Genomic DNA, 11,139 nt, shown 5'->3' with positions numbered 1-11,139 from the left:
TATAATAATTATTTTATAATGTTTATAAATAATAATATTTAATAAATACTACGTTTTTAAAAAAGTTCAATTAAAAAAAATGCTATGCGGTCGATTTTTTTAAAAAAATGATGTTATTGCGCTAAACTTTTAACTTAATTAGCTAATTTTTTTTAAAAATCTAATAAATTCCAAATGTGAACGTGGGAGTCCTTTAGAAAGTCGTTATCAATTGTGCACCTCTCTCTGTCTCTCTTCCCATGTTTTCACGCACTGCTGTCTGAAAGTGCAGTTTGCTCATCTTCAATTAACTGCCTCTGCGAAAAATCTGCACCAGCTAGAATTTTGAGAAAGAAAGAGAATCGTGTGTCTGCTATCTCTTTTGCTTTTGGAATTCCAAAACAAGTATATTAGAATTACAGAGATACAGTGAGAGGTATCAAGAAATCACTAAGAGTCCAAGTGAGAGAGAGAGAGAGAGAGAGAGGTAATCCTTTGAGTCAACAGCATCTACAGCTCTCTCTCTAGCTTGCATTGTCAAACTTGGGAGAGAGATTTGTCATTTGAGAGCACAAAAGAAAAGAATAGAGAAATATATGCGGTCTTGTGCAAAAATTCCAAGAGCTAGAGATAATCTAGTCTAAAACGAACAGATTGGTTTTTTTTTCCTGCTATTTCTAAGTGAGGGAACAAGGACCAGAGAGAGATTTGAAACAGAAGTAAAGATGGGTTCTTTATGTTATTTCTCTTCTCTCATTCTATTTCTTTCACTGTTAACTCCACAACAAATTTCTGGAAACAATACGGAGCTTGAAGCTTTGGTGAAGCTAAAGTTTGCTTTAGACCCAAACAATAAATATTTACAGTCATGGACTAGTGATGGTGATCCCTGCAGTGGCTTATTTGAGGGTGTGGCTTGCAACGAGCACGGCCAAGTGGCTAACATTTCATTGCAGGGAAAGGGGCTATCTGGTACAATATCTCCTGCAGTGGCAGAACTGAAGAGCTTGTCCGGTCTGTACTTGCATTATAATTCGTTGTCTGGAGAGATACCAAAGGAGATTGTTAATTTGGTTGGGCTGTCTGATCTTTATCTCAACGTGAATAATCTTTCTGGTAGTATTCCTTCTGAGATTGGCAGAATGGCTTCTCTACAAGGTTAGTTTCTAGTCAATTTTGTTGAAAAAGTTTCAGCTTTGCTGAAGAACAAATATTGGGTCTCTATATTTCTCTCTTGGTATTTATGTTGTGTGTTATTGTGCTTTACATATCCTGTTTCTCTTCTAAAAATTGAGTGAATGGTAACTCATATGTTAGATGTAGAAGAGATAAAATCTAGTTTTGTTTGCAAAATTATGGCTTCTGTATCCTGGATCAGCGTGACTAGCCGATTGTGTCTTTGTGATCTTTTTTGATGCTGATGAAACGGAGGAGAAGCAACGAAAATAAGCGTTCATTTATTCGATCTGTTGATTGACATGTCAAACAAAAAAACAAAAAACTGAAAGAATTAATGCTACGATTAGGCAAAAAAAAAAAAAAAAAAGATTGTGTTAGTTAGTTTGGCACCAAAGTCTTATGGAAAAGTGATCAGTTAAGAGATCACTCATCTGGTTCATCTTTTATTAAATATGCATCTTGATTTTGACTGTACTCTTTTGACAACCAGACATTTATGACCAAAGAATTGAACTTAAGATAGAGAAATTGAAAGCTTTTTCTTGAACATCTAACTAGATTCCATTATACACAATTCAGTGGGATTTTCTTAGATGATTGTTTTTCCATGCACCAACTGAATCGATAAGTTATACTTCAACTTTTCTTTTCTCACATCTTCTCACCAAACAAACGCGCCACTAGATTCGGCTGTCTATGTTGTGTACCTGGTTGTCAAGATCTATGGTGTAGAGCATTCTTAAGAGCTGGTAATGTTTCAAGCATTTTTGTGTCAATTTTGATTAATCGGGTATTTCTTTGTTTTGTAGTTTTAGAGCTATGTTGTAACCAGCTCGCGGGGTACATACCTTCAGAGATGAGGTCCTTGAAGAGGCTAAGCGTTCTAGCATTGCAGTATAACAGACTAGCTGGTCAAATTCCTGCCAGCTTAGGGACCTTGGGAATGTTGAAAAGGCTTGATATGAGTTTTAATTACTTGTCTGGGACAATTCCTCAAGGAATAGCTAACATTCCACGTCTGGAAGTGCTGGATGTCCGGAACAATTCTCTTTCTGGATCTGTTCCTTTTGGTAAGTATATTTTGTCTAACCTTAAAAAAGCTTCTTGAATTATTTTGTTTCTTCTGCGTCTCATCTTCCAAGTGATAGCCAATGGCTTGCTGTATGCATTTTCGTTCCGTGTAGATTTTTGTTATGGATATTGAGCTAGACTGATTTTATGTTTTTGATAATAAAAAATGAAGCTTTGAAGAGATTAAATGGGGGATTTCAGTTTGAGAACAACCAAGGTTTATGTGGAGCTGGATTTCCTCCATTGAGAGCTTGCGGTGCTTTTGATAATATGAACATCAACCAAGTTGGCTCGTTGGGACCGATCGCTAATAATTCTGCTCAAAAAGTTATCCCCCAGTCTGCAATTCTGCAGGCACGTTGCAACCAAACCCTCTGTTCAAATTCATCAAAACTTCCACAGGCTGCCATTGTTGCAGGTGTTATTATAGTCACTATCACATTGATGGGTGCTGGATTTCTTGTCATTTTCTGCTATCGCCGGAAGAAACAAAAGATTGGGAATACATCTGATTCTTCTGATGGTCGGCTAAGCACTGACCAGGCTAAGGAGTTCCACAGGGCTGGTGCCTCTCCACTTGCAAGTCTTGAGTATTCTAACGGATGGGACCCATTAGGTGACAGCCGAAATGGCATTGAATTCTCTGTAGAGCATCTAAATAGCTTTAGATTCAACCTGGAAGAGATCGAGTCTGCTACCCAGTGCTTTTCTGAGGTGAATGTATTGGGAAAGAGCAGCTTCTCAACTGTCTACAAAGGAGTTCTCAGAGATGGTTCTCTTGTAGCTATTAAGAGCATTAACGTAACCAGCTGTAAACCTGAAGAAGCCGAGTTTGTAAAGGGTTTAAACTTGCTAACATCTTTGAGACATGACAACCTCACTCGGCTGCGAGGCTTTTGTTGCTCCAGGGGCAGGGGTGAATGCTTTCTTATCTATGATTTTGCTCCCAAGGGAGATCTGTCAAGATACCTTGATTTAGAAGATGGAAGCAATCAAGTTCTTGACTGGTCTACAAGAGTTTCCATTATCAATGGCATCGCAAAAGGTCAGTTTTTTTCTCATTTTCTGCCGCCACAATTTGATTTCTACTGTATTTTGCTTCAAATAAGTCAAAAAGTAGGTGGATAGGCTATTGGTAATGAGAAGTAGATGAGAAAGTGCAATGGAAAGTTTGGCAATCATGTTTTCATTTCTGACATATGTAGCTCTATCATTTATTCATCAATTAAAAGTTTGGTTTTTGCCTCTTCCCAATAATGGTTTTCCTTAAAATATTAAATCAAGGCTTGAGTTTTGCTCAATAATTTCAAATAAAATGCCACATGGGACATAAGATTAAAGTTCCTTCTAACAGTGAGTTTCTGGACACTTACTCTGTCCTTTATTGTCATTTAGGTATTAGATATTTGCACAGCATTGAAGAGAAGAAACCTGCCATAATTCATCGAAGAATATCCGTTGAGAAGGTCCTCCTTGACCAGCAGGTAAATCCATTAATCGCAGACTCCGGCCTTGCTAAGCTTCTAGCAGATGACATTGTCTTCTCAACTATCAAAATCAGTGCTGCCATGGGATACCTGGCTCCAGAATATGTAACCACAGGACTTTTTACCGAGAAGAGTGATATATATTCGTTTGGAGTGATCATCCTCCAAATCCTCTCCGGTAAACAGTTGCTGTCCACTTCAATGCGATTGGGAGCTGCATGTTGCAGATACAATGACTTCATTGACACAAGCCTCCGAGGAAACTTCTCTGAGTCTGAGGCAGCTAAGCTGGCAAAAATTGCACTAGCTTGCATTGACGATCTCCCTGACCAAAGACCAACCATGAAGGAAGTGATTCAAGAGCTGAACCTAGGCAATGCTGGTTCTTAACGGCCTTATTTCTCTTTACCCCGCAAATTGTTCTATCATGCGACCAAGGAGACCTTACTAAACAGCGCAGCTGCTGTGACTACTGCTGCTATCGCACTCTGTCCCTTGGATGGAAACTAATGCTTACCGCAAACTGGAAAAGATGGTTAGTTGGTTGAGTCGCTCTAAACATCCCTGTAATCTTAATCCTAATAATTTTTAGCTTTAGCTCTTTGATAAGCTGCATGTTATAGTCCCTTGTAAACTACATCTATGGAAAAGAGAATATTTTGTAGTATTATGATTGATTTTGTCTATGAAAACAGTTTTTCGAATAGGATCTTTTCTTTGTCAGTCTGATGCAATTGAGGTGGCTTCATTTTCAATTTTTTTTAGGCTATGGTACTGTTTATCACAGGAAGAAGGAAAACAATCAAATATCTTACTTATCAGGATACTTGTGTTTATTCATTAACCTTATCGCAAAAAAGTTCTAACCAATCCAGGAAGGAAAGACTTATAGCTCTAGGACCTCTTCGGAAAGTTCTAACTACTATGGGTTGTAAATCATAGTTTCATAAGAAATCATATAAAAAGCAGCTAAACTTCTTCTAGTAATTAACCAATCCCCCCCCCCCCAGCTCATCATCAATGGAGAGACTACCATTGAGTATATCTCTCCATATCTTCGGACTGCTAGCAGCTTCTTCTCTAGTTCAATGCGAGAAAGTGTGTCGAGCTTGGCGCAAATTAACACATCATCCCGAGCTCAAGAGACAGCACTCAGTTATCATCAATTTATGAGCAACCAGTACTCCCTCCTCCATTCCAATCCTACTAGCCTTCGTGACTCACTGTATGTCATTGAGGACTGCGTTTTTCAAAACAATACTGATAAATGCAAGTAATCCACCCTTCAAAACTTATGTGCTCAGGTTTAGTTCCGTGTCCTCCCTCGCAATAGTTTTCTGTATCCAACCCACTCCGAACAGCGTGACTATCCTAACTATGGTCAATTCTGCGTTTACGGCCAAAGGGTTCTCGCTTGTACCTAAGTGCATAATGATGGTTAGAAGGGAATACAATGCAGCTTTCGGGTGGGGGTATGATCCTTGTAATCACAAATACAAAGTTGAAAGAATAGTGAATCGTTCTGGGGAGATTGAGGTGTTCATCCTAGGACAGTAATTGGAAGCACATCAAACTAGTCTCTTTCATTCTTCCAGTGCAAACATGTCAAGCTTCGGTTGGAGCTCTTCATTGGATGGGCCAAGCAAAGGAAAGAGACTCAAAAATCGTTGTCACTCAACCTTTATGACAATACCTTTCACAAAACCCAGAGTCCATGCTGCAAGCTCCATTGTAACTGCTACCTGGATGCCTTTGGAGGGTCCCTGCCTGTGGTTTGTGGTAGAGACCCGAATCAAATCGATATGTAGCAGATGAATGATTGCGGAACACAGACTTACTGGATATTAATCATGAGATCAAATATTTCAAGAATACAAGGAAGCACTCGACTTCTATACCTATTCGGAAAGGGCGAGTTATTATATTCTTGTGATTTACAAAGCGAGGTTCAGGCATATACATATATACAGGCAGCCATCCTTGGTCTCAAGCAGTTGCTCTTATCGGGAGCCTTGTCACGGTATTCTTGTAATTTGTTTGAGCAGTTCGTATTATCTACCATTCTCTATTGCAAACGTTGAGGTGACTCGGACAAATGGTAGAGAAGCAAACATAATAGCTATAGGATTCTTTTCTTTTTTCCAGTAGATATTATTCTTTCCATGCCATTCACACTAGTGGTGAATGAGTTCTGGAATAGAACAACGGATATTTTTAGTTATGGCTAATTATTGGTTTAGGATTTATACGACAGTCACAAGTTTCTGTTTCTTTGACAGTGGTGAAATTGTCTTTTCTTAAATATTCAAGACCACCTTATCAACGTAATGCTCTCTCGAGTCCTGATAACAGTATAACACTAGTATTGCACTGATGTTGTATTAATGCAGAAATTTTAAAGCATCAAAACACGAAAATGTACGACAAATCCTTTGTTGGATAGTTAAAATGGCAAAGATAATCCCCATCAAAAGAAAAAGACTATGGCATAGATAATCACATGAGCATCACAGGATTATATTTATCTTCAAAAGCTTGTGCTTTGAGAGAAGTCCTATTTCAGTGGTGTTACTGTACACATGAAAGCCACGAACTCCTAATAAAGCTTATCAGGAAAACAAAAATTCTAATAAAGAACACTAGTGCTCGTTCTCCTCCACGTTAACTAATCAAACCAGTCAATTTTCTTTCTTCCTGTCTAAGTAACGAATTGATAATGGACATCTTCTGCGAGATCAAGATCAAAAACTTATTACACTTATCAGAACAGGGGAAAATTTAATAACAATCAACCAGGCATATGACATGGGAAAACGAGCAGAAGACAATCAATACAGCATAAAACATTTAAATTCCGTCATACACCAGCAAATCAACAGTTCGAAAGAATTGCATGAGCGTTAGGGCAACACCAATTTTGAAATTGACTTTTGTCGTATTAATGCATGTAGTTAGATCAGTACGTACGAGTTTAACACCCTCTTTTTATTAACTCATCTTGAAAAAAAGAAAGAAATATACAATTACATTTCCTCCTAAAAAAAATTGATAAAAAGATACAAGTTTTTAACCTGTAGAATACCTGCGCTACCAGAGAGAAGGCTAACAGGTGCAGGATTTTTCGCATGTCCAGAAAGATGAATCTTATCCTTCGTAGTTAATACTCTAAGCCACTGCACTATGCTGTTGATGCTCTGAAAACCATTCGGCAGGCCACCATTTTGGTCTAATGGCCTCAACCTTTATGCCCTCCTGCCCTTGTATGGTCAATGAACCTGACCCTTTAAAGGCTTCTTCTAACCGCAAAACACCCAGCCCTCTACAGCCAAGTGCAGTCGTCACATACCCAATTTTCTTGCCAGATGCTGTGTTGATGACTTCTGAACCTGGACCAACTTTCTGCTCCACTTCTAAAATACAAAACAAAAATTGCTCAGGATGTATTCATAAAAATTGGATGCTAAAAAATCCAAATGGAACATAGAACACCTTTTCCACTATCATCAAGAAACGCTAAAGAAAGCAATCGTTTGCGAATGACCCCTCTGTGGTGTGTTCGAGCTATAAACTCTTGGCCCACATAGCATCCTTTGTCAAAGCTTATTGCATTTAAACCCGCCAGATTGTATTCAAGAGGAATCGCTTCACCTAAACAGCCCAAATATATTAAGCTCAGGTTGATAGGTCAGACTAGTGAGAAAGATTAGGGAGCAAAGGAGACCAATTTGAGGATATGCTCAGAAGATAATAATGCCAGTATGCCGCCAATATAGTTGGACATTCAAAGAGTGGAAGAGATTCCTCAAAAGTGAAGAGAAGGACGAACCTGTGGGGATCTCAGTTGAGCCTTCTGCAACTCCATTCTCAATTCTCCATAACAGGTAATTCAGTTCATTTGTTTCTTTGTCAGATTCTACCAAAGGTGCTGTAACATCCAAAATAGCAGGAAAAAAGATGAATTAAAACAAAATAAACAACTACTGATTTAATCAGTCAGAAAGTTTAATGCATAATGAGCTCTTCAGCCTCATAACCTATATGCTCTTGTATATTAACATCAAGCAACCAATGAAGGCTCAGGAAACTCACGAGTCTCTTTAGATGGAAAGACCCCCCTCAAACCAAGACAATCTACTCTGGGGTCCTTAAACCATTGCCATCCAACATCATTCCCGTGTGAAGATGACATGGCAGAATGATCAACACCAGGGCCCCAGCCAACACTAGCTGCCTCTGGCTCTTCTTCACCTTTTGATTTTTCAGCAAGGTTCCCACCAAACCGTTGCCAGCAAGAGAAGTCTTCTGTCACATTATCAATTTCAACCTTTGACCTCAACCGGTATCTGCAGAGCAGAAAGAAAGTAAACAGGACTGCACCAATAACTAAAATTAAGAGGATTGAATAAGCAACCACCACAAGTTATAATTTTTTAAACAGTCTAATTGGTTTTGCTCTACACCATAATGAGATCTACCAATGCAGATGTACGAACTCACTCACGCACTTTAGTTACTAGCAGACCACATTCACCAAGTTTTCCAAGCAAAACCCCCCCACTAAATTGATAACTACTCAAACTAATTGCAACCAAGAATGACTATGAACATTAAAACAACTACACAAAAATATATCCCTCAACATCCAACAACACCACTCCTAAACCAAGCCAGCCTGCCCTACCCCTTCAGTCCATCTCCTACTTAGCAGGTTAAAATGTTAGAATTTCGAAAGTTATACGTATTTTTAATCGAATTAACAATTCCATTTGATCAAATTTTTTTTCTTTTTATTAGCTAAAAAAAAGGAAAAATCAATTGAAATATTATCTAACAAGAATCAAAGTTTCCCTAAAAACTCAAAAATATTTGGCATCGAAGAACCCAATTAAGAGAAACGAATCACTTACCTTTTAAAAGTAAGCAATAACTCATCAAGAACCGAGCTATCCACATCAGCAAACAACTCCAAATCCCCACCCGAATCCGACCCAGGACCGGACCCGGACCCATCAAGCTTCTCCTCACCCAGAGGCTTTCTATACAAAAACAAATCATACAAGAACCTCCCTTGTGGATTCAAAAACGCAGCATATATAGGAGGAACATAGACAGGAGGCAAATTTGGAGTGGGCAAGTACGATGTTGTCCTGCTTGGGAGTTCACTGAATTTTTTAACATCGTTTGTCAATAAACCTTGTAAGAATTTGATTGTGTCTGGACCGCTGAACCGGATTACGGAACGGGATTTTAAGAGGGAGACAAGAGGACCTGTGCTTTTGTTGTTTAAGGTGTGGTAGTTTTTGGTGAAGATTGTTTTGAAAAGATGCATTTTTTGGTGGTGTTCCTGGGTTGAGTGGGTTCTGTTTTGGGTTTCAAGGCTTTTTTGAGGCGGTGATGATGGGGTTTAATTGAGTTGTGCTTGTGACACGTGGAATTGAAGGGCTCCTGGGTTTTCCATGCGTAGGGGTCTTAGGTAAAGTTTAGGATTATAATTACGGATATTTTTTAAAGAGTATTTTATTTAAAAATATTAAAATAATTTTTTTTTAATATTTTAAAATTTTATTTTTAACTTTACATATAAAATGATTCAAAAATAAAATAAAATTAAAAATAATTTAAATTTGTTTAAAAAATACTTTTTATACACAAAAATAAATATATTCATAATTTTTTTTAAGCTATATAGAGGGAGGAAAACTGTCAATAGATGGTGATTTCTTGGCCTAAAAATTTCTCAAGAACAAATTTAACAAATTTCATTTTTAAGAGTAATTTCTTCTTTTTCCATGGCTTAAGGATGGCTAATGTAATGAAATCGGCCAAGAAAAAAATGGAGTGTTTAAGAATATAGTATAAATTATTTTTAAAGTGTTTTTTTATTTAAAAATATATTAAAATAATTTATTTATATTTTTAAAATTTTATTTTTAATATTAACACATCAAAAAATCTAACAACATAAAAAAATTTAATTTTTTTTAAAAAATAAAAATTAGATTAAATCTCAATACCAAACAAAATGCAAATTGGGCTGACATCAATAGATTGACAAATACCAGTGAAAATCTTGGACCTGTAGGGTTTGTTTGGGATTGTGGTAGCAATAATAATTTAAAGTGTTTTTCGTTTAGAAATGCATTAAAATAAAATTTTTTTTATTTTTTAAAAATTATTTTTGATATCAACATATCAGAATAATCTGAAAACATAAAAAAATAAAATAAATAAAAATAAATTTTAAAAATTTTAAAAACACGATTTGCATCGCATTCTCAAATATACTCGTAGCCTGCAAATAGATCTTGTAATAAGTACATATATCATAAGGGACCCAACCCAATACTGGTTAAGATCAGTTTAATTTCAGCTTTTAATTATTTATTATGGTAATGATTGTTTTTTTTTAAAATTTTTTAATTTAAAAATATATTAAAATAATATTTTTATTATTTTTTAAAAATTATTTTTAACATTGATATATCAAAAAAAATCTAAAATATAAAAATAATTTAAGTAAGAAAAAATCAATTTTTTTTAAAATACAATTACAAACCGCTCCTAAATAAACTCTTGGAAGTATTATTGGCATATGATTATCCTCCTCCACCACCACCACTATTACCACTATTATTATTATAATTATTAAAAAAAAACCCAATTAATTAATTAATTGAAGTGGTCACTGGGCATTTCTTCTCGAACGATTTATTTGTCTTCACCCTTGGTTGGCTGATCAATTACGTTCAAATATTGGTGTTTAAACAAACCATGGAAGGGAGGAAGCGGGCACAGCCATCCTTGACATTCATTAATTTCTCTTATTTCCTAACAGACCAATATTTTATTATTCAAATTGGAGTAACATCATCACCATACATTACTTATAATATCGGCCTGATATTTTTGCTGTGAACTTATAATATTTTTGCTCCTCCATTACTTTTCAAAGGACTTGAGCTGAGCAATTGTATCTTCTTCTTTTCTTTTCTTTTTTTATTAATTTATACATATCTCGATTAATCTTTTCATATCTTGAAATTAATAATTATATAAATTTTTAGTAGTCCTGAAATTTATGGGACTCAAACTAGTAATTTTTAAAAAATAAATTTAAAATCTAACTGGTTCAGCTATACCTTTCAGGATTAGCGATTATTTTCTTAACTTAATTCGAATCCGCTAGAAGGTATACATATATAGAAGATTGTATTGCCATCGTACGTCAAAACACGAGTAATCTCTTCCATGAATTATATCCAACATCAAGTTTAAGTTTTCACCACTCTATAAGAAAGAGAGAAAAGATTATGTATAGAAGTGGGTAAACCTAATTTAAGCAAGTTATTGTTGGAGGTCAACTTCATGCCCGTCAAAACTGAGAAGGAAGAGTGAAAGTATCTTGCATGCAACTTGATGCAGC

The 11,139-nt window shown here is 36.2% G+C and overlaps 2 protein-coding genes across 4 annotated transcripts; one reads left to right on the top strand and one right to left on the bottom strand.

Moving 5' to 3' along the window:
* Window positions 1-211: 211 nt before the first annotated feature.
* On the top strand, window positions 212-4,422 carry LOC118036073 (proline-rich receptor-like protein kinase PERK9). Its single transcript, XM_035041780.2, has 4 exons — window positions 212-1,137; window positions 1,968-2,228; window positions 2,402-3,274; window positions 3,625-4,422. Exons 1-4 carry the CDS (start codon window positions 705-707, stop codon window positions 4,104-4,106), a joined length of 2,049 nt encoding a protein of 682 aa, XP_034897671.1. The 5' UTR covers window positions 212-704; the 3' UTR covers window positions 4,107-4,422.
* Window positions 4,423-5,843: 1,421 nt separating this feature from the next.
* LOC118036072 (putative transferase At4g12130, mitochondrial) lies at window positions 5,844-9,144 on the bottom strand. Of its 3 annotated transcripts, XR_012167957.1 has the most exons (6): window positions 8,624-9,141; window positions 7,806-8,059; window positions 7,543-7,641; window positions 7,206-7,364; window positions 6,799-7,126; window positions 5,844-6,443 (listed from the first exon to the last, which is right to left on the bottom strand). XR_012167957.1 is itself a non-coding variant. In XM_035041778.2 (5 exons), the coding sequence occupies exons 1-5, from the start codon at window positions 9,043-9,045 to the stop codon at window positions 6,882-6,884; spliced, it is 1,176 nt and encodes a 391-aa protein (XP_034897669.1). In that variant the 5' UTR covers window positions 9,046-9,144; the 3' UTR covers window positions 6,681-6,881. The 3 variants fall into 3 exon arrangements, 2 of the variants coding, with proteins under 2 accessions (XP_034897669.1, XP_034897668.1); XM_035041778.2 differs by lacking the exon at window positions 5,844-6,443 and having other exon boundaries at window positions 6,681-7,123; window positions 8,624-9,144; XM_035041777.2 differs by lacking the exon at window positions 5,844-6,443 and having other exon boundaries at window positions 6,681-7,126.
* Between the last annotated feature and the right edge of the window lie 1,995 nt (window positions 9,145-11,139).

The sequence above is a fragment of the Populus alba genome, chromosome 1, assembly GCF_005239225.2.
Source record: "Populus alba chromosome 1, ASM523922v2, whole genome shotgun sequence".
Classification (NCBI taxonomy): domain Eukaryota; kingdom Viridiplantae; phylum Streptophyta; class Magnoliopsida; order Malpighiales; family Salicaceae; genus Populus; species Populus alba.
The sequence above is the reverse complement of the archived record's forward strand: the minus strand, read 5'-3'. Positions and strand labels throughout refer to the sequence as shown.

Coding starts and splice junctions, on each gene's coding strand:
- LOC118036073 (XM_035041780.2), top strand. CDS start 705: ATGGGTTCTTTATGTTATTTCTCTTCTCTCATTCTATTTCTTTCACTG. Junction 1,138..1,967: donor CAGAATGGCTTCTCTACAAG/GTTAGTTTCTAG, acceptor TTTGTTTTGTAG/TTTTAGAGCTATGTTGTAAC. Junction 2,229..2,401: donor TTCTGGATCTGTTCCTTTTG/GTAAGTATATTT, acceptor TAAAAAATGAAG/CTTTGAAGAGATTAAATGGG.
- LOC118036072 (XM_035041777.2), bottom strand. CDS start 9,045: ATGCATCTTTTCAAAACAATCTTCACCAAAAACTACCACACCTTAAAC. Junction 7,642..7,805: donor CTTTCCATCTAAAGAGACTC/GTGAGTTTCCTG, acceptor TGGATGTTACAG/CACCTTTGGTAGAATCTGAC. Junction 7,127..7,205: donor TCTTGATGATAGTGGAAAAG/GTGTTCTATGTT, acceptor TTTGTATTTTAG/AAGTGGAGCAGAAAGTTGGT.